Genomic DNA, 23,578 nt, shown 5'->3' on the forward strand with positions numbered 1-23,578 from the left:
TTCTTTTTTACAATTCATCTATACATACACAAAGCAAATGTCCAAATCGGGTATTCACAGTATTGGTGTGGCGTAAACAGTGACTGCCTTGTAGCATGATCTTAAAGTAAATATATATAAATGCCGGTGATGTCAAATAATACAAAGAAACCTTGAAATTTGGGAACTCGCGGATATATTCAAAATGTGACGATGTTCTCAATGTTAAAAACAAAAGTGCACAGCTTTAAGGGATTTGAAGTGGTTGAGTGTTTCTGTACACAGTTGATGTTAACTCTCCTCCCAATTCTGCACTCACAAGCCAAAGCCTCAAGTCCATCCTATAGAGAACAATGTTTAGGGTCCTGCGTGGGTGCGATCGCTAAGAAAAAATAAAAAAGGATATTTAGAATGTACACAGCTAAAGCCACAGGTCGTAACTGAACATCTACTGGCGGCACATGGGGGGATAAGTAACATGCCATCCGTAGTCACCGACAATGGCGAAAGCTTTTGGGATTAAATAGTTTGACAAATAAATAGGTAGATTTGGGTATAGGTCTGAAATACAACGCCACAATCAAGTCGCTTTAAACTTTTTGTCTTCCACAGAAATCAAACCGGGTGTACATGGAGTAGACTGAATGTGTCAGGATTAAACAATGAGGAGCTGCGCATTATAGGTTTGTTAAGTGTGACGTCATACACAATAAGGAGCGACTTCCGGGTCCAAACCGTGGAGAGTTACTTTCAACAAGCTGCAAAAAATGAAGCTGTATCTGAGGCCCTGTACACACCTACATAGATACTTTTGTAAACACGGATATTTGTCTGCGTTTGGTCAATTACATCGTTACTTTGGATACAGACGGCATCTCGGGAATCACCCATATATGGTCATGTTTGAGAACAATTAAGGGGGAAAACAATTGAGGAAAATCTACACCTTCTCTAATTATTCAAAATCTACTTTAATAAATGCTGAATTTTTGATATAGTTTTCTATTCAATAAAGATACAAAGACATGGGGAGGAGCAAAGTGGTTCAACAGCCCATAAATACATAAAGAACGGAGAATCCTTACACGATTCTACATGTTAGCACGGTGCTAATGCTAACGCTATTTAGCGCTAGCTACGACTGCCGCTTTTTCGCTTCTACTGAACAACATGCTGTGAAAAAATATCCATATGGACCCGATTTAGACTTGACTTCATTTATCTGTGATGAATAAGTTCATATTCTACCAGAAAATGGCTGTATCTACGTTGGGATATTTTTTTCTCCAAGCTGCGCGTATCCATGGCAACGTTATTAGTTTGACCAATAAATGAGCCCATGGAGATGGAACGTTCAAGCGTCATCAGTTCTGCAAACAATCTATGGTCAATACAGACGGCATCTCATCATAGACGGGGGCGTGGCTTCGCCGAGGGGGTAAATAGAATCTTTCGAGAAACACAATTTTCCACTCTTTTTAGCCATTTTCTGGTGGAATATGAACTTACTTATCACATAAATAAACTCAAGTGTAACTCAGGCCCATATGGATATTTTGTCGCAACAGATTGTTCAGTAGAAGTGAAAAAATGGCAGTTGTAGCAAGCGCTAGCTTACCGTTAGCATTAGCCCGATGCTAACATGTAGCATCATGTTAGCATTCTCTGTTATTTATGTATTTATGGGCTGTTGAACCACTTTGCTCCTCCCCATGTCTTTGTATCATTATTTAGTAGAAAACTATATTCACAATTCTGCATTTGTTACAGTAGTTTTTGAATAATTAAGAGAAAATTTAAATTTTTCAAAATTGTTTTCCCCTTAACTGTTTTCAAAAATGACCATATATGGACGATTCCAGAGATGCCGTCTGTATCTATAGAGTTTGGGAAATTCCACAGTTACCGTGGAGATCCGCCATTTTAGCAGCTGTTTTCATTTCCATTGACTTAACATTAGCTAAAAAGTGGAGAAAAAAGCTGTGGAACGACTCCGTAATCTGCTGAGTTACTGCAGGTAAATACATCTAACTCACTGTGGTGTCCAAGTGTTTTAATGTGAACACTAATTCCGGTATTTTAACTTTCTAATATATAATTTATCTCAGTTTACAATTGCTGCTAATCCCATAATGCTTAGCGATATGAAATCTCATTCCCAAACTCTATATGGCCATTAGTCATTTGTAACAATGCTTCTTGTTTTGTCCCTATTAAATAAACATATTTAAAAAAACAGCAGATAAAAGGCCACAAACTGTTTCCCACCTAATTAGAATGATATAGCTCACTATTTCTCCACTAGCCTTCTTCATTGTGTATGGAAAGAAAAATGTGATAATTAATGTCAGAAATGCAATACTAAAGAAAATCTGGAATAAAAGTGACATTTCTGTGTGTTCAGATGTTTAGAAAGAGCCTTGTAGTCGGCTCTACAGCAGGTTAAAATCAGCTAAAGCTAGAGTGAATAGAGGTAAAGCTCTGTTGGACCCGGAAGTAGGGCAATGACATCATCACTTAAACATACAGTTTTAATGCATGACGCGCAGTGGAGTGGTGTTCCTCCGCGAAGTGCATTAAAAATGCATAACGCACGGCTCCGAGTTGTTCAATCCACTTATACCATGGTCCCACAAACTGACTGTTCATTTGGGCTTTTTTTTTTAGGTCCTGGGCAGGAGTTATTTCACTTTTTAAGCTGTAGTGGAGTGATATAGAACGTGATTTAACGATTGCCGGACTGTGCGGTGATAGGAAAAGGATGCACGCCAATTAGCATTAGGATTCTCACTGACCATGGTATAAATGTGATTATTGGAGCCATCACATTATTCGAAAAGACTTTTGAGGAACAGGCAGAAATTATCCCTTTTTCCCATTTAACTCTACCCGAGCCAAACCTACAGAGCCCATGGGGGATAAAATAGGACTGGGGTCAATCAGATTTGCCAAAAACAAATCAAATTGCCAAATCAAAAGGACATATAAAACAAAAAGCCTTATGCTACATTGGAAAAAATAAAATGACTACTGGTACTGTGCTTAAAAAAACAAAATCCCAATACACATTGTCCATACTTATTCCAATAAAAAATTAAAAGAAAAATAAAGAAAAAAAAGAAAAAGTATGCATTCAAGTGGTACTTTTATGGCTTTTTGTACAATACAACCTTTAGTGAAAATATACATCTAGACATAAATTCAAGTACAAATGTACAAAATCTTAAACTCATACTTTTTTCTTTAATTATAATACACTTTTAATACAGCTCATAAATACAGGTCAACATTCACTGAGTTCCTAAAGTCTGCGCTCGGTTGGAGTTGGTGACGTTCAGCGGCGGAGGATGAGGCAGGTGGAAGGAGTGGTTTAGAGTCGTGAGGGCTCCTCAGTCTCATCTTCACTATAGCCCCCTTTAAAACAGACCTGCAGGGACCAAACCAACACACATCGTTTACACTCGCGCCCCCCACTTCTCCGACGGCTCTGATTACTCCCTTTCTCATTTGTTTCTTCTTTATTAAATGTTTGATTTTAGTTGAGTTATCTTATTCCACTTATCCATATCTTGTCTAGGCTACTAGTATTTAAACAATACTATTATGGTGTCGGGTAAAAGTTAAGGTACTACTGGTATCGAAGTATTGAAAGCAGGAAGCGGAAAAAAAAACCTGTATATCTTTGGATTCAACAAAGTAACTTGGTTGTTTCAGCTCAAATAAATGTTTTTTTTCCCGGCCCAATTTTGTTCCCTCCTTTTTTTTTGTTGCCCAATGTTGGCCCCATTTAAAAAAAAAAAAATCTTATGTTTGCTCCCATTTTTTCCCCCTCATTTCTGCTAATTTTTTATTATTAATATTTTCCCTATTTCCCTCCATTTTCTCCCAATTTTCCCCCAATTTATTCCCAATTGTTCCCTCCTTTTTCCCCAAATTTTTCCCCATTTCTTTACACTGAAGATGAACCCCATAATAACCCCGTAAATATGCAGATCTTCCTCAACATTACAGGAATAACATGGCTGTTTCAGCTCAAATAATAGATTTTTTCCCCCACATTTCTTTTCCCACATATTTGCCCAATTTTGTTCCCTATTTTTTTCTTTATAGCCAAATGTCTGCCCCATTTTTTCTTTTCTTATTTTTGTTCCCATTTTTTGTCGTTTTCCTATTTTTTTCCCCTCATTTCTGCTAATTTTTATTATTAATATTTTCCCAATTTTCCCTAAAATGTTTCCTTATTTTTCCCCATTTCTTTACACTGACGATGAACCCCATAATAACCCCGTTAATATGCAGATCTTCCACAGCATTACAGGAAGTAACTTGGTTGTTTCAGCTCAAATAATTGATTTTTTCCCACATTTCCTTTCCCACATGTTTGCCCAATTTTGCTCCCTATTTTTTGTATTGCCCAATGTCTGCCCCATTTAAAAAAATAAATCTTATGTTTGCTAACATTTTTTCTCGTTTTCCCATTTTTTCCCCCTCATTTCTGCTAATTTTTATTATTAATATTTTCCCTATTACCCTCCATTTTCTCCCAATTTTCCCCAATTTTTCCCTCCTTTTTCCCCAATTTTTTCCCCATTTCTTGTTCCCTATTTTTTTCTTTATTGCCAAATGTCTGCCCCATTTTTTTCTTATTTTTGTTCCCATTTTTTGTCGTTTTCCTAATTTTTTCAACTCATTTCTGCTCATTTTTATTAACATTTTCCCTATTTCCCTCCATTTTCTCCCAATTTCCCCCTATTTTTCCCCAATTTATTCCCAATTTCCCCCCAAATGTTTCCTTATTTTTCTCCATTTCTTTACACTGACGATGAACCCCATAATAACCCCGTTAATATGCAGATCTTCCACAGCATTACAGGAAGTAACTTGGTTGTTTCAGCTCAAATAATTGATTTTTTTCCCGGCTCAATTTTGTTCCCTACTTTTTTTTATTGCCCAATGTTGGCCCCATTTAAAAAAAATATATCTTATGTTTGCTCCCATTTTTTCTCGTTTTCCCATTTGTTCCCCCCTCATTTCTGCTAATTCTTATTATTAATATTTTCCCTATTTCCCTCCATTTTCCCCCAATTTATTCCCAATTTTCCCCTCCTTTTTCCCCCAATTTTTCCCCATTTCTTTAAACTGAAGATGAACCCCATAATAACCCCGTAAATATGCAGATCTTCCTCAACATTACAGGAATAACTTGGCTGTTTCAGGTCAAATAATAGATTTTTTCCCCCCACATTTCTTTTCCCACATATTTGCCCAATTTTGTTCTTTATTGCCAAATGTCTGCCCCATTTTTTTTTCTTATTTTTGTTCCCATTTTTTATCGTTTTCCTAATTTTTTCCCCTCAGTTCTGCTAATTTTTATTATTAATATTTTCCCTATTTCCCTCCATTTCTTCCCAATTTTCCCCCAATTTCTCCCCAATTTTCCCTCAAATGTTTCCTTATTTTCCCCATTTCTTTACACTGACGATGAACCCCATAATAATCCCGTTAATATGCAGATCTTCCACAGCACTACAGGAAGTAACTTGGTTGTTTCAGCTCAAATAAATGTGTTTTTTTCCCAGCCCAATTTTGTTCCCTACTTTTTTTTATTGCTCAATGTTGGCCCCATTTAAAAAAAAAAAAAAAAATCTTATGTTTGCTCCCATTTTTTCTCATTTTCCCTTTTTTCCCCCTCATTTCTGCTAATTTTTATCATTAATATTTTCCCAATTTTTCCCTCCTTTTTCCCCAAATGTTTCCCCATTTCTTTACACTGAAGATGAATGCCATAATAACCCCGTTAATATGCAGATCTTCCACAGCATTAGAGGAAGTACCTTGGTTGTTTCAGCTCAAATAATTGATTTTTTCCCCCACATTTCTTTTCCCACATATTTGCCCAATTTTGTTTCCTATTTTTTTCTTTATAGCCAAATGTCTGCCCCATTTTTTTTCTTATTTTTGTTCCCATTTTTTGTCGTTTTCCTAATTTTTTCCCCTCATTTCTGCTAATTTTTATTATTAATATTTTCCCAATTTTCCCTAAAATGTTTCCTTATTTTTCCCCATTTCTTTACACTGACGATGAACCCCATAATAACCCCGTTAATATGCAGATCTTCCACAGCATTACAGGAAGTACCTTGGCTGTTTCAGCTCAAATAATAGATTTTTTCCCACATTTCCTTTCCCACATGTTTGCCCAATTTTGCTCCGCATTTTTTGTATTGCCCAATGTCTGCCCCATTTTAAAAAAATAAATCTTATGTTTGCTAACATTTTTTCTCGTTTTCCCATTTTTTCCCCCTCATTTCTGCTAATTTTTATTATAAATATTTTCCCTATTTCCCTCCATTTTCTCCCAATTTTCCCCCGATTTTTCCCTCCTTTTTCCCCCATTTTTTCCCCATTTCTTGTTCCCTATTTTTTTCTTTATTGCCAAATGTCTGCCCCATTTTTTTCCTTATTTTTGTTCCCATTTTTCGTCGTTTTCCTAATTTTTTCCCCTCATTTCTGCTAATTTTTATTATTAATATTTTCCCTATTTCCCTCCATTTCTTCCCAATTTTTCCCCAATTTATTCCCAATCTTCCCTCAAATGTTTCCTTATTTTTCCCCATTTCTTTACACTGGAGATGAACCCCATAATAACCCTGTTAATATGCAGATCTTCCACAGCATTACAGGAAGTAACTTGGTTGTTTCAGCTCAAATAATTGATTTTTTCCCACATTTCTTTTCTCACATGTTTGCCCAATTTTGCTCCCCATTCTTTTATTGCCAAATGTCTGCCCCATTTAAAAAAAAATATATATATATTTTTTTTAATTTTTGCTCCCATTTTTTCTCGTTTTCCTAATTTTCCCCCCTCATTTCTGCTAATTTTCATTATTAATATTTTCCCTATTTCCCTCAATTTTTTCCCAATTTTCCCCCATTTTTTCCTTATTTTTCCCCAGTTCTTTACACTGGAGATGAACCCCATAATGTAAATATGCAGATCTTCCACACACCTTCCACACAGGTATTGGAAAAAGCATCGCTATTGTACCGGTATCAACAAAAATGTTAACAGTACCCACCCCTAATTTTGTCTTTACTGTCAAGTACTTTATAAATGAACGTTTATAACTGCTGTATATGCCATAAAGAATTAAAAAAAAAAAAAAAAAAGGACTCAATGTAATTAACTGAAGCAAAGCAAAGGCCAAAAGCAGCTGCAGCGTTAATAACACGTTAGTCGGGCATTAGTTTAAAGGTGCATTACGCAACTTTTCATGCAAGAAAAAAAAAATGGTGTACTTTGTAGGACCTTGTAGTGACCCAACGGCTGTACGAGTGTCTTGGCGGTTTTACTTTCGATCACTGTGGTCTCTACAAGGCTCCAGGATCACTTGCTTTGTAGGTTTTCTTGTGAGAGGGGTCCGTCAGCAGTGAAAACCTTCCAAACAATTGATCCTGGAGCCTTGTAGAGACCACTGTGATCGAAAGTAAATGCCATGCTGGTCATTTAAACAGCTGCTGGGACACTTCAAGGTCAAATACGCACAAATATCAACTTTTCTTTCCCCAACATAAAAGTTGCATAGTGCAGCTTTAACTCCATAATGTTATTAGTCAAGATCTCAGTCCGAAAAATTACCTATTCCGGCCATGCAACTTTGATACCTTTTGAACAAGGCCTGGAAAGAGGAAAAGTGAAAGAAGAAGAGAGACAGGTACCTTAGCCCCCACCCCCTCGCACAGTAGCCGGAGCACTAGCACTTGCCTCTCTTCTGAACAGGCGATAGAAGAAGCCTCTCTTTGGTGGAGGGTTGGGTCGGTTCACGTCCAGATCCGCGCACAGCACCCCATCAGTTTCGTAAATATTAATTTCTTTGAAGCACTCCATTTCTATCATCTAAAAAAAAAAAATCACAAATACGTTACAGTGCATTACATGTGCTGTGTGTGTGCTATGATGTAATCTCAGGCCGCAGTACCTCGTTCTGCCAGGGGATGGAGACACTGCCTGTGACAAACTTGTGATAGAAGTCGTCGTCAGTGGGGTCAAGGTTCACGCCTTTGACAGTAGAAAACTGCTCGATGTCCAGGACGTCTTTACAGTAAACGGCTCGTGGCTGAGGAAACCGAAAACACAGATATTAATGAGAGGAAGAAGAAGAAGAAGAAGAAGAAGAGAAGAAGAAGAAGAAGAAGAAGAAGAAGAAGAAAAAGAAAAAAAAGAAAAAGAAGAAAAAAAGAAAAAGAAGAAAAAGAAAAAAAAAGGGTAAAAAAAGGAGAAAAAGATTTTAAAAAAAAGGAGAAAAAGAAGAAGAAAAAAAAAGAAGAAGAAAAAGAAAAAAAAGAGAAAAAGAAGAAGAAGAAGAAGAGCCTATAACGTGCAGTACATTGTTATTGTTTTGAGACACCACTGACCTGCTTGACCTAAAAGAGAGATAAAGATAACCCTATCTTGGCTTAACCTCACCAGCGGGTCACTTTCCCTCCGAGTTTTACAGCACTCAACAGACAATAATGTTTTACAAAGTAATATTTTTGCTCCTTAATTTGGATTTAAACTAAATTAAGTCAGGATTAAACAATGAGGAGCCGTGCATTAGAAGGTTTTAATGCACGACGCGGAGTCAAGAACAACACGACTGCGGTGGAGTCCACTTTCGAACTGAAACTTCTATATTTGACTTTACTAATCTAGCCGCATAAAGGAACAGGGCACCGTTTTTAAATCCAGAGATATGTTCTTACCTGAGCTTAAACGAGTTGATGCGTAACCGTCTATATTGCCTTTACTGTGCGGACGTCGAAGTGCTCCTCAAGTGTTATTACGCCTCACAATATAGTTCCCCTTTTAATCCGCTTAGAAGTCGACATGTTTAATTTTGCATGACTATACTTGGATCGTGTAACTGCTCATGTAACCGTATTTAAATAGGGAAAACGTGGAAGCGCTTGGTCGCTTCTAATTTCAACCCCATTTGGCCGCATAGAGGAGAGGCTAAAAGCTTAGACGAGTTGATGTGTAGCTTTAGCAAAGGTAAGAACATATCTCAGTATTTAAAAACGGTGGCCTGTTCCCTTTAAGTGGAGGGATCACTTTATGTAGGACTGAAAATAATGAATAGTGTCATAGCCGTTTAAGAGAAATGGAAAGCTCATATTTTATTAGCAGTAGGCTAACGTAGCAGCTCGCTCTCCTCTACTTCCCATTAATCGAAAACCGGAATTAATTGAAATTAACAACAAAAATGTACTTTAGCATTTTACTCATTAAACTAAGTAGTGATTTAACTAGCGGACTATGTGTGCGGTTATACGTCACGACTTCCAGGTCCTAGAAAACCAGCAAATATGCGAGAAAAGAAACATAAAAAAACTCTTAAAAACAACCATCAATATTTCTGAAACTCTACAGAGAGTTACTGAACCTACTTATTTCTCAGACTCATTAGCCAAAAATGACGCACCTACTGCTAAAAAGTTATATTTAGTAAAGTCACTTCTTCCGGGGTTAGCGTAGCTGCTGCACCGTTAGCATTCATCTCCGCTAACCCGGAAGTACTGATTTTGGTAAATATTACTTTTATAGCAGTAGGTTTAGCATTTTTGGCTAATGGGCCTGATAAATGGGTATGTTCAGTAACTCTCTGTTGAGTTTCCGAAATACTGATTGTGGTATTGAAGAGTTTTTTGTAGTTTCTCGCACATCTGCGGACCCGGAAGTAGAGCTGTGACGTCACCACTTAACAAACGTATATGAAAATAACGCACGCCTGTTAGCTTTGGAATTCTCACTGACCGTGGTATAGTAAGTATTGTAAATGTAACGTCGACTAAATTTACATGCAATTTTAGTCGACTAAAATGTAAGAGAATTATTTGACAAAATCTCATTTTCGTCACAAGACAAGGGCCCGATCTTGTGTTTCTAAACGCAGAATATAGCGTAGCATTTGGTAGGAGCGCACTTCGAGATCTCGCCACTGCAGACTTTTAAGCGCATTTAGTGGGAAAGTGGAGAAACACTCATGGCCAATGGTGATGTTATGTAAAACAGTCTTTTTCCTCCATGTGTTTTGGTCACGTTAACGCAATTACGGCCGAGCGAGTGCCGACCCGCACCACAGCGGACCGGCTGTAGCAACATCTGTCTCTCGGGACACGAACATTGTTTCGCTCATGATGGGATAAAAACTAATTTTGTTTGACCTGTGAGAGCCTATAATGCTTAAAGGAATGGGCCACCGTTTTTACATACCGAGATAAGTTCTGTCTGGTCTTCACGTAAACAGAGCACAGACGGCATTAGCATTTAGCCTCTCCTCTGTAGCTCCAAACGAGGAGAAGATGGAAGCTATCAAGCGGCATCCGCACAGTAAAGTGAAGATATTACAGCGCGGATTTCGAACTACTCCTGGTATTATTACGCCTTACAATATAGTTCCCTTTATTATCCGCTTAGAAAATCCACATTGTTTAATTTTGTGTAACTATACTTTATCGTGTAACACTTCACATAACCGTATTTAAATAGGGAAAATGTGGAAGAGCTTGGTAGCTTCTAGCTTCTCCTCGTTTGGAGCTATAGTGGAGAGGAGGAGAGGCTAAATGCTAACGCCGTCTGCGCTGTGTTTACGTGACTGAGGGCACGCGTGAAGACCAGACAGGTACAAATGAACTCGTCTAAGCTCAGGTAAGAACATATCTCAGTATGTAAAAACGGTGGCCTGTTCCTTTAAGGAAGAACACAAGTCAGTGCGATGTAAATGAGGAAATGAATGTGAGGCTGTCATCAGAGACCGCTCCCAGTGCTGCTTAGTTTTGAGTTTGCACTGTCCTTGCGCCAAGTACAAGAACTGGCTCTAAGACTGAAACTAAATTAAAATAACTAAATGAACACTGCTCTGTGGGACACAAGAATGATGAAACGTGTCATTTACTCACAACAAGATGAGGGACGTATAATGTTTCTGGGCAGCACAGCAACGTCGGTGCATTTTAACATGTACCTCTATGTTCTGTCTCAGTGTCAAAATAAAAGCTAACAATTATTTCATAACTTCGTTGAATTTCCCTGAAATGCAAGCACATTTTCCTGTCCCAGCTCCCCTCGATAGTACATTTATACTGGAAATGTTTGTTTATATCCGACAATGGTATTTCCTGTGCACTAATTTGCCACTCCCCTCGGTTTCAAGCTACTTTCCGAGTTTGCTGTACGCATGCAAGTGTGTGTGTGTGACTGTGTGTGCCTCTTACATCAGGAATGAAGGGAGGATCCAGCATGTTGGCCTCTAGTCGTTTGAAGTTGATGTTCCTGAAGATGGGGTGCTGCTTAACCTCTGTAGCCCCTTGACCCTGACAGCCCAGCCGCTCCTTGGGGTCTTTACTCAAGAGCTGACGAGCACAGCAGGAGAGAGGGGAGGAAAAGGGAGAAACATTTTGAATAATGAAATAAGCGTTAACACTCAAAACTAGGGCTGGGTACCGTTAAACGACACCAGTACCTTAGTTTAGGTACCGGACTATAAGCCCAGAACCATGCAGCATATAAAACGATGCAGCTAATTTAAAGATTTGTACACGCTAATTGTGTAGAGTAGATCTTATGCACGAGCCCGACCAGAATATCATATCGTTAGCCACATAGAATAACTGCCTAAGTCATTTTGTATTGTTAACATGGCAATAAGAGAAAAACAATGTGTTTCCTATAAAATGTTTTTTTACGTGTTTTCCAAAATCAAAACAAAAATGAGTTAGGCAATTATGCTATGTGGCTAACGATATGAAAGAGTCATCCCTTCCTGGAGCCGCCACTTTAACGTGGTGGAGGGGTTTGAGCGCCTGAATGATCCTGGGAGCTCTGTTGGTAGGGTCTCCCAGGGCAAACAGGTCAGACAAAGAGCGGTTCAGAATCCCCTTATGAGAGACCAACAGGCCTGAGAATAGTGAGGCCGTCCTTCTGTGGACCCACCACCTGCAGGAGGAGCCATAAGGGGGCTGGTGCAGTGTGATTTGGGAAGCTCCAACGGCCCCCACGACCCGGCAACGTTAAAGTGGAAGAAAATTGATGGATGGATGGATGAAGGAGTTGTCCTATAGTCCAGCCTTTTTCCGACTTCGACCGCCCTCTGACTGCGGTGCTGCGGGGGAGCGCATGTGCCGAGTGTCGGTCACGTTTCTAAAGCATGGAGAGGCCAGCGCTACATCGAGACTATCGCTCTTTCTCTCAGAATAGTTTTAACTCAAAGAGGGCTAAATAAATAGTGTCAATTTAAAGCAGTACTAAGTAACATGTTTACCTTAATAAATCCTTTCCGTAGTCCCTGTGAGGGTAATACAAGTGTTTATGGGATGATTGGAGGGTCTTTCATCTCCCCCTGGTGTCTCTGGCCAGAAAACCATGCTTGCAACTTGACTGCCACCGGACCGGAGGAACCAATACACACTAATAGAATCACGAAGAAGAAGCTAACATGCTAACGGGCAAAGCTACCTGCGGGCTAGCGTCACTTTAAACCAGGGGTCTCCAACCCTTTTTACCCATCGAGCTACTTTTACACAACATGGGAGAGCTACTTATGTTCAAAAACACTTGTGAAAAATGCAATTTAGGTGGAGTTTACCCCAGAAGAATTACTTGCTTGATGGTATTTCAAAGAAAGTGGCTTGAGTTTAGTCCTTATACTTTACTATATTGAACCAACTGTGTTAAGTATGTTCAGAACAAACAGAAAATGCATCTAAAATGTGAAATATCAAGCGTGTAGAGATGGAGAAAGTCTTTGGCGAGCTACCTTGAGAGGCTTGGCGAGCTATTGGTAGCAAGGACAGCATTACAGGAGACTTGGTTGTTTCAGCTCCCCCAATTTTTCAAATTTTTATTTATTTTCTTCCTATTTTTTTGTATTTATTTTTGCCTAGTTTACCCCAATTTTTTCAAATTAAGCTTACATATTTTCTTCTTATTTTTGCCCAATTTTCTTCTAAATTTACCTATTTTTTCTAAAAAAAATTTAAATAACTTTTTGCTAATACTGTCCCTATTTCCTCCCCATTTATTCCAAAATTTCCCCCTTTCAAAATTTTCTTTACACAATTTTTCCTTATTTTTGCCTTTTTCTTGACATTGGAGATGAACCCCATATTGTTCTATTTTCTGGTTCTAGATGACAAACATTTTAGTATCGGAAATAGTATCGTTCAGGTAAAAAGGAACAATATCGAGCCCTACTCAAAACCTGATGCATTTATAGAGCCGCGGGATGTCGTTGATGGATGTTCAACCAGGTCTAAGTAGGAATAAAACGAGACAAAACGCAGGTCTAAACAGAGATTAAATCAGGACTCCAGAGCAGTTTTAAGCCAGAGCTCGAGTAGACAAATACCAGGCCAAAGCAAAGTTAAACCAGGTGGAGAGAACACAGGTCTATGGCAGGGGTGTCCAAGAGGAAGTGTTCATTGAGAGGAGCGCCACAGATCGGTGGTTAATGCAGTAAAATAGAGGTTAACTATAGGCTTAGAACAATAACGGCAGCTTATCTCAGGCGATAATCATGCAGAATTGTGAATTGCAGTAAAAAGGATCATCTGAGGGACACCAAAGTTTGGGTACTTTTTTTTTTTTTCGATACCAGTACTTATGTTTTCGATACCGATACCTGGACAATACTTTTTACGATACCTATACTAAAATATTTGTCATGTAGAACCAGAAAACAGAACAATAATGTATGGAAGAAAGAGAAGAAAGGGAGAAATTTGGGGGGGAAAAAATGGGAATAAATCGGGGGGAAAAATGAGGGGAAAATGGGGGAAATAGGGAAAATATTAGTAAAAAAAAAAATTGAAAACAAGAATTTTTTTTTGAAAAAATGTGTAAAAAAAAAAAGGAAAAATAGGGTAATCATTAGGCAAAATTAAAATAGGGAAATATGGGGGGAAAAAATATTTATTTGAGTCACTTCCTGTAATGCTGTCCCTGGACCAACAGCATCAACACTCAGATCTAAAGATATAACGATCTTCTTTCGGTACCTGCTTTCGATACTTTTCGATACCACTAGTACCTAAACATTTGTCTCCATGGCCACACCATTGGTCTATGGCAGGGGTAGGCAACGTCAGGCCCTCCAGCACAGAACCTCTGGCCCCCAATATGATTTTGAGAAATATTATAATGCAAATAAGGGATCAAAAACCTATTAAAGTACTCTAAAAATGCTAAATGTCCTTGCAGAACATCCCACTTGGTCATATATAATGTAAAACAGTGATTCTCAACGGGTGGGTCAGGACTCAAAAGTGGGTCGCAAGACGGAAAACTACACGGAAACACATTGGAGTCTGTTAAAAAATAATATTATTGGGTTGTTTTGATCATAATTTCAGTTCAATAAAAACATGTGTGGTAAATACAATATTTTAAGTTTAATTTTAGTTTTATTTGGGTCGCAGCTTGTCATTAAGGTAATGGCGGGTCTCGGAGACGGACCACTTTTGAACCACAGATGTAAAACAATTGGCATTTGCAGAAAATGGTTCTTAACTTTAGGCTACATTGGTGAGGTTCGGCCCTTGGTGTTTTGGCTATGATGAAAATCGGCCCTTCTGGTCTATGGAAAGCGTTCAAAATTACTTACTTCAAGATGCAATGTAATCTTGTAAGTCTCAGTGTGAAACATGTTTTTGCAACATTTAGTTTGAATTTTGACATATTTTCGTCCCATAAATTCTGCACTCGGGCTCGACGTAGCCTCACCCCACCCTTTTGTTTCGTCTTTAGTCCACAAGTAGTTTAGTAATATAGTAAACAGACATGTATGAGCCACTGTAACTCAGGGACTCGACCATAAATCCTGTCGTCAGTACATATAAGGCCCGTCGGTGAAATGAACGCTTTCGAACTGTTTGTAAATATACCACAGTCTGAGAAACACTGCCTCGTCGTATTTCTGATTAATCCGAACCGTTTCTGCGTATGTTGCTCCGTGCGCCTATGAGCGGAGCAAAGGGAGGGGACGTTTATTTGCGTGACGCGGTGGAACATTCTGACCCAGAGTTCGTTCGACTCAAAGCCTCCCCGGGGAGAGGAAGAGTGGGCTGGGAAGAAGAAAGGGTTCAGGGAGAAACAGGAGGAAAAGATGATAAGGGAAAAGGGACATGGAGAGATGTTTGAGGGGGCAGGAGGGGCTTTATGGGGTGTGTTCGTGCCAAACAAAAGACCAGGCTCTTACCAGAGGCCCAAAATAGACAAGAGATCTTAGTAAGTGTAAGTAAGTGCTTTGTCATTGTACAATTGTACGACGAAATCACGTTCAGGCCGGTTGGTCGTCCTGAGCCACCGCGACTAAGCGTGACGCCATCGTGGGACAACCTGACAGCACGGTTATGGAGGTAGAGTGTGGTCATACCGCCTTTGTGATGCCCAATCCCGTCAGACCTTGGAAGCTAAGCAGGGAAGGGCCTGGTCGGTACTTGGATGGGAGACCGTTTAGTAACACCAGGAAGCCTAGTGAATGTAGTGAGTGAGTGAGTGGTTGGTGGTGGTCGGAGGGGCCGATGGCGCAGACTGGTTGCCTCGCTTCCGTAAGTCTACCCCAGGGCAGCTGTGGCTACAATAGTAACTTACCACCACCGAGTATGGAGTGAATGAATAGTGCAATGTAAAGCGTCTTTGAGTGTCCAGAAAAGCGCTATATAAAACCGATGCATATAGAGGAAACCAGAGTCTTTAGTGCTCCTCTGAAACAGTGCACCGCCTCCTGGGTTTGTCCCCGTTTCAGAGCATGGCGTCCAGCACTGATCAGCTCCTTCACCTCTTCTTCCTCCTGCGCAGCTCCCTCCGCTCCACAACAGTCTTCTGGTAAGAGCATAGCAGGCGAATATGATCCGTCTTATTCTCCAGTGAACGAACTTTAGCCAGAGCAATAGTAGGGTTAGAAGGCTTGTGTGGCTTAGCTGTGAGTCTTGCCCGATACCTCCTCGTTTGTCCCTCTTTTTGTTTTTCCTGTTGCGCCTCTTGGGACGTGGGTCTTGGTGCCTCTTCAGTGTTTCAGAAGTAGAAATGTGTAGGTCTCAAAAGTCATTAGCTTTAGCAAGAAGCAAAGAGTGAGAGTGCTTTGAATCCAAGTGTAAACTGGAGAAATGCAGTGGCAAGGAAGAGGAAAAACAAAAAAACAAAAAATGGAATAAAGAGACCATTGTGGTCAGTTTTTGTCTAATTTCAGTTTCAGTAACACTGGTGAAACGCAGGACGGTTTCGGACTTAAGGCTAAGAACAGGCCACCGTTTGTAGACACTGAGATATGTTCTTACCTGAGCTTAGACGAGTTCATTTGTACCTGTCTGGTCTTCACGTGTGCGCTCAGTCACGTAAACACAGCACAGACGGCGTTAGCATTTAGCCTCTCCCTCTCTCCTCTATAGCTCCAAATGAGGTGAAGATAGAAGCTACCAAGCTCTTCCACGTTGTCCCGATTTAAATATGGTTACATGAAGTGTTCCAGAAGATATTACTGCACAGATGTCGAACTCCTCCTGGTATTATTACGCCTTACAATATAGTTCCCTTTTTATCCGCTTAGAAAATCCACATTGTTTAATTTTGTGTAACTATACTTTGTAGTGGAACACTTCACGTAACCATATTTAAATATGGAAAACGTGGAAGAGCTTGGTAGCTTCTATCTTCTCCTCGTTTGGAGCTATAGTGGAGAGAGGGAGAGGCTAAATGCTAACGCCGTCTGTGCTGTGTTTACGTGACTGAGGGCACACGTGAAGACCAGACAGGCACACATGAACTCGTCTAAGCTCAGGTAAGAACATATCTCAGTGCCTTTAATAATTAGAACTTGATAAGATCATGTAAAGTAAGCAAAGTCCCCTTTCTTATGTCAGCTGTAGTTCTAATGGGACCGAAGTTTCCTCTTTTCGAACAGGCTCAAGTCACAGGTAATGATAATTTTTTCACAATTCTATTTAACCTCCATCAGATCCTTATTGGAAATGGGCACAAGATGCAACTTGCGAAAAGGTTTCCATAACTCCATAACAAAAGCATCCAGCAAACCGTGTGGAACACAGAAAGGCAGTTCGTAGAAAAAGTCAAAAAACACAGCTGTACCAAGAGACAGGAAGTTGCTGCAATGGGCCTTGAGAATGAATTTATCCTTGGAATATGTGAAATCTATACAGAAACACACCACACAGGACTCGGGACCTTCTTAATGTGAGGCCAAAGTGATAACCGACACTCTTTTTTGTTTTGTTTTCAACTTTTCTTCACAAAGCTGCCACTTTAAAACTATGATTAACTCTTATTATTATACGGCTCTTCACAACGTAAGTAGAACGCTCCGTTGATTTGAATGGGATTTCCCAACGTTCTACCGGTCATTATTTTCTGATAAAGGACCTCTGAGAAAAATAATGACCGCTGCCAATGGCAACGGAGTTCGTGCTTTCATATCACTCCGCGCGTACGTAGGAGCGACACTATCTCTGTCCCCGTCACTGCGAGAGAAGTTGGGGGAATTGCTCGTGAAGTTAGCGTGAGTCTGACTTTCAACTTACCCAGAGATTCACCACCATTACTCCTCTCAAACTGCGCCTTCAACTAAGTAGCTAGGCTAGCTACTAGCCTTGCTGCTTCTAGCCTAGCAAAACGTTGCCGAGCAACGCGCAAACTTTTGGGAACTATTTGTCGCGGAAGTCATTAAATAAACCTTTCGACCTTCATAAAAGTGTATGAAGTTTATGTTGTGTGTTCAGTTGGCAAATGGCCGTAACAGGGCGAAACAGACCCCTCCGCTTCGCGTCGGGGTCCGGTTCGCCCTGTCGGTGCTTATTTTCCCGATAATGACCAGCGTTCTATACATTATCCCTTACTTAACGGCATCATCCATCAAACCAAGTGATCAGTAAAAAGACCATGAAAACCTGATATATGTACTTTAAGCTTTAGTTATGACAAGGTTTCATCATTTTTAAGCCCTGACTCTAGATTAGAGAAGTTTTAAAACAGTATCGGCTGGTATGTTTTTGAAGTATTACAACACATACTGCACTTGCTTATAGAAGTCACTGACAAAGATAAATCTCTCTATGAAAGAATCCAGTGCGTGCGGTGATATAAATGCTATAGTGTGCTAACTTTGGCCGTGGAGCCTGTTCTTTTGTATGTGTTGGCTCTTGGCCCAAAATGCTTCAGGTCCATTTTCATAAAACGCACGGGTCGTGAATAATTGTTTTTCCTTTTTAGAAATGTAAATATCTATTGGTTGTTTCAGGGTCTAGAATGTGATGATGTCACAAGACCCAGAGGGGGCAGGAGACAGTTTTTCCCATTTAACTGCATTACACTTTCGCAAGTCGTATCTAAAAGGAAAATTTAAAGGGACTATGTGGAGTTTAAACATGTCTAACGTATGTATTTTCCTCCCCCTACATGTTACAGCAATGTCCTAATGTGTAGAATGAGCCCAGACCTCGAAAATCCTGCACTGTCACTCAAAAAGTTGTAAATTCAGGTCCGAAGTGCCGTCAAGCACGAGCGTAATATAGAAGCTGCAGTTACACATAAGACCTGAGGTGGCAGTAGTGAGTATAAAATGGCTGACTTGCATCTAGACCAGGGGTGTCCAACCTTTTTTCATGTGGGGGCCACATATTGAAGCGTACACGGGGTCAAGGGCCATAGATCGGTGGTTAGTGCCATGAAACCTTTGACAAGCAGAGATTTAAAATGTGCCCCACACCGTAATTTATGCTTAAAACCTTCGTGCCAGCTCTTTGTAAAAGGTTCATACCGTCTTCTTAGCCTATTATAGTTTTGTTCTTTTAGTAAGACAGAAGGTTTAGTTTACCTGCTTTAGTTTTGATCACTTCCTGTGATCATCCTCCATGCCAGCTCTGTCTCACAATAAAATGTGAGACAGAGCACATTTTATTGGTTTGTTAGGTTAGAAACAACTAGGTTAGTTGTTAGGTTAGAAACAACTAGGTTAGTTGTTTCTAACCTAACAACTAACCTAGTTGTTAGGTTAGAATTGTGTCGAATTATTACATTTCAAATAAAAAGGACCAGCTCTGATATTTACTGATTCAGAAAAAAGGCCAAGGGCCAACAAAAATTGGTCGGAGGGCCGCATTTGGCCACCGGGCCGCACTTTGGACACCCCTGATCTAGACCTTTTAATATCAGTCACTGGGTCCATGATCTCTCTGTAAAAGACCAAAAATGTGCTCAAAAACAAAATAATTGTACCTCTTTAGAATCTTATAGTCCTTTAGAACGCTGTGATGTCACCTGCAACCCAGCTGTTGTGGGTAAATGGCCACAGTGTTTGTTTTTGCTAAATGTTTTTCAACTTCTCTTCCTAAAACGTATATGCGGATGTTGGTCTTGATATAGCTTTACTCCAAAGAGAGAGAGCAATATGTAGAGAAGAAACAAAGCCCATCATTGGACATTGATTTAAATGGTTTTCAATGGTTGGATAACAAACAAATCTCAGACTCTTCTCTCACTAAAGACACGCTTTGCTGCACTGTGGCTACGTGGACTCGAATGTTGATTTTAACCCTTGAAATGGCGGCAGCAGCTGCTCCTAAAACCTGTCACCTGTCTTCAAATGTGTCACAAGACTGGCAGGCGTCGTCTGTCATTGTAAAACCAGTTTGGTGAAGAGGACCATGCACGTGAATTTGGTAAATTGTGGTCACGCTTTTGTTAGTTTGTGGCTTAATTCTCATTAGACCAGGGGTGTCCAAACTTTTTTTCACTGAGCGCCACATACAGAAAAATATACAAACTGAGCCGCACTCAGTAGAGGTCAGATATATAACTTCACCTCTATTTTGTTTAATTAAAGCTAACTATGCTTTTTAATTGAATATGCTTAAAGTAAAAAAAAACAGCCTTCATCGCAGCTTTCTATTAATGGATTTTCCTTTATCTTAACAAAAGCAAAAGGTAATCCACAGCGAAATAACACAATTACTCACCAGCACAGACTGAGATGTATAACTCGCAGTCAAAGAAAGAGAGAGAGAGAAAAAAGAAAAGAAAAAAAAATCTATTATATTTTCAATTAAAAGTGGGCCGCGGGCCGCATTTGGCCCGTGGGCCGTGGTTTGGACACCCCTGCATTAGAGCAATAGCAGAAGTAGCACCAGCATTAGGGTACCGTTAAACAATGCCAGTATGGTATTGGAAAAAAATGTGCAGGTACTACTAATAAAAGTATTGAAAGCCTTTAGAACCAAGTTTTGATGCAGTTGGTCCCGGGACAGCTTTTTTAATTTTTTTTTTTACACAATTTACATTTTTTTATTTCTTGCTATTTTCCTGTAATTTTTGCTCATATATGTTTCTTACTAATATTTCCTCTATTTCCCACCATTTTTTCCCTCATTTGTTCCAATTTCCCCCCCTATTTTTGCCCCATTTTTCCCCCAAAAATTATTCCTCCAACAGGTACTACTGGTATTGAAAAAATAAAAGTATTGCCAGTTTTGATGCAGTTGGTCCCGGTGTAAAGGTTTTAAACTACCCCCCATTTAAGGCTACTTTGAAATCAATTTCAAGTTGCCCCCGGGGGTAAGATGAACACGATTTTAAGCTACCCCCCCTGATTTCAGACTACCCCCCTCTCAACTGCTTTCTTCATCCATAAAATACCTTACAGGAACCGCAGTTGGAGCCGTAAACTTAAGGATAGTGGAGTTTACGAACTAAAGCTGATCTTACCTTAGCCCTAAACTTAAGGATAGTGGAGTTTACGAACTAAAGCTAACCTTACCTTAGCCCTAAACTTAAGGATAGTGGAGTTTACGAACTAAAGCTAACTTTACCTTAGCCCTAACCTTAAGGATAGTGGAGTTTACGAACTAAAGCTAACCTTACCTTAGCCCTAAACTTAAGGATAGTGGAGTTTACGAGCTAAAGCTAACTTTACCTTAGCCCTAAACTTAAGGATAGTGGAGTTTACGAGCTAAAGCTAACCTTACCTTAGCCCTAAACTTAAGGATAGTGGAGTTTACGAACTAAAGCTAACCTTACCTTAGCCCTAACCTTAAGGATAGTGGAGTTTACGAACTAAAGCTAACCTTACCTTAGCCCTAACCTTAAGGATAGTGGAGTTTACGAACTAAAGCTAACCTTACCTTAGCCCTAACCTTAAGGATAGTGGAGTTTACGAACTAAAGCTAACTTTACCTTAGCCCTAACCTTAAGGATAGTGGAGTTTACGAACTAAAGCTAACCTTACCTTAGCCCTAACCTTAAGGATAGTGGAGTTTACGAACTAAAGCTAACTTTACCTTAGCCCTAACCTTAAGGATAGTGGAGTTTACGAACTAAAGCTAGCCTTACCTTAGCCCTAAACTTAAGGATAGTGGAGTTTACGAACTAAAGCTAGCCTTACCTTAGCCCTAACCTTAAGGATAGTGGAGTTTACGAACTAAAGCTAACCTTACCAGATGAAAAGTTACGAGAGTTGTAGCTATTATTAGCAATCAACATCCGGGAATTTTCTATTTAACACAGCCGTGCCAAACAAACAATACATATTGTAACGGGGGTAATCTGAAATCAGGGGGGGGTAACTTGAAATCAGTTTCAGGTTACCCCTGGGGGTAATTTGAAATCGATTTCAAGTTACCCCCCGGTAGTCTGAAATCAATTTCAAAGTACCGGGGGGTAAGGTGAATGGGGGGGTAGTTTGAAATCGCTACACCGGGACAGCTTTAAAGGAAGTTACTTTGTTGTTTCAGCTCAAATAATAATAATAATAATAAGAATATTTTTTCAAATGTTTTTGCCTAATTTTTCCCTTTTATTTTTTTATTTTTTACACAATTTACATTTTTTTCTTTTTTTCTTTCTTGCTATTTTCCTGTAATTTTTGCTATATGTTTTTTACTAAAATTTCCTCTATTTCCCCCCTCATTTGTTCCAATTTCCCCCCCTATTTTTGCCCCATTCTCCCCCCAAAATTATTCCTTATTTTTGCCACAATGTCTCACAATTTCCCTGCAAAGTATCCCCCAATTTTCACACATTCCTTGACACTGGAGATGAACCTGATGTTGTAAATTGCAGATCTTCCACACATTATTGTTCTGTTTTCTGGTTCTAGATAACAAATATTTTACTATAGGTATCGAAAAAAGGTAATCGTTCAGGTATCGGTATCGGAAAAAAATGCAACTGTACCCAGCCCTACCAGCAGCAGAAGGGGATATAAGCATGTTTTACTTCCTTTTCTTAACCCCAGAACTCACCTGTCTGCAGATGTCCTTTGCGTCCTCAGAAAACTTATCGGAATACTCCTCCGGGTCTTCGCGCACTCGGCGGTCCACCTCCTCCCGCTTCACGCGCTCTTTGCGCTTGCGGAAAGGCGACTGGCCCTGGATCATCTCGAAGATCAGACACCCCAGTCCCCACCAGTCCGGGCTGAAGTTGTAGCTCTCGTTCTGGATCACCTCTGGAGCTGAACAACACGGAGCAACACGGAGGACGGTTAATGCACCAAGATCTACAGCAGGGTTAAGGTGATAATACAGCGTTTCTACAGCCCCGCGGTGTATATAATGGAGAGGGGTAAGAAAAGAGAGGAGGAGAGAGACAAGGGGAGGAGAGAGACAAGGAGAGGAGAGAGGAGGAGAGAGACAAGGAGAGGAGAGAGGAGGAGAGAGACAAGGAGAGGAGCAAGGAGGAGAGAGACAAGGAGAGGAGAGAGGAGGAGAAAGACAAGGAGAGGAGAGAGGAGGAGAGAGACAAGGAGAGGAGGAGAGAGATAAAGAGAGGAGAGAGGAGGAGAGAGACAAGGAGAGGAGAGAGGAGGAGAAAGACAAGGAGAGGAGAGAGGAGGAGAGAGACAAGGAGAGGAGGAGAGAGACAAGGAGAGGAGAGAGGAGGAGAAAGACAAGGAGAGGAGAGAGGAGGAGAGAGACAAGGAGAGGAGGAGAGAGACAAGGAGAGGAGAGAGGAGGAGAGAGACAAGGAGAGGAGAGAGAGACAAGGAGAGGAGGAGAGAGGAGGAGAGAGACAAGGAGAGGAGAGAGACACAAGGAGAGGAGGAGAGAGACAAGGAGAGGAGAGAGGAGGACAGAGACAAGGAGAGGAGAGAGAGACAAGGAGAGGAGGATAGAGACAAGGAGAGGAGGAGAGAGACAAGGAGAGGAGGAGAGAGGAGGAGAGAGACAAGGAGAGGAGAGAGAGACAAGGAGAGGAGGAGAGAGACAAGGAGAGGAGAGAGGAGGAGAGAGACAAGGAGAGGAGAGAGAGACAAGGAGAGGAGGAGAGAGGAGGAGAGAGACAAGGAGAGGAGAGAGAGACAAGGAGAGGAGAGAGAGACAAGGAGAGGAGAGAGGAGGAGAAAGACAAGGAGAGGAGAGAGGAGGAGAGAGACAAGGAGAGGAGGAGAGAGACAAGGAGAGGAGAGAGGAGGAGAGAGACAAGGAGAGGAGAGAGAGACAAGGAGAGGAGGAGAGAGGAGGAGAGAGACAAGGAGAGGAGAGAGAGACAAGGAGAGGAGGAGAGAGACAAGGAGAGGAGAGAGGAGGACAGAGACAAGGAGAGGAGAGAGAGACA

At 40.4% G+C, this 23,578-nt stretch overlaps 1 protein-coding gene across 2 annotated transcripts in view; it reads right to left on the reverse strand.

Annotated features, from left to right (window-relative positions):
- Positions 1-2,250: 2,250 nt before the first annotated feature.
- grk4 (G protein-coupled receptor kinase 4) overlaps positions 2,251-23,578 on the reverse strand; it is a 116,236-nt gene continuing 94,908 nt past the window's right edge. Inside the window, exons 12-16 of one of the 2 annotated variants that reach the window (XM_079553402.1) lie at positions 22,267-22,475; positions 11,236-11,373; positions 7,959-8,096; positions 7,745-7,876; positions 2,251-3,406 (exon numbers count right to left, since the gene is read on the reverse strand). In XM_079553402.1, the coding sequence (XP_079409528.1) occupies positions 3,350-3,406; positions 7,745-7,876; positions 7,959-8,096; positions 11,236-11,373; positions 22,267-22,475 (674 nt within the window). In that variant the 3' untranslated portion in view covers positions 2,251-3,349. Of the gene's footprint in view, positions 3,407-7,698; positions 7,877-7,958; positions 8,097-11,235; positions 11,374-22,266; positions 22,476-23,578 lie in introns of both variants that reach the window. The other variant, XM_079553403.1, reaches the window with a different exon arrangement.

This window comes from Gobius niger (genome assembly GCF_951799975.1).
Source record: "Gobius niger genome assembly, chromosome: 3".
Classification (NCBI taxonomy): Eukaryota; Metazoa; Chordata; class Actinopteri; order Gobiiformes; family Gobiidae; genus Gobius; species Gobius niger.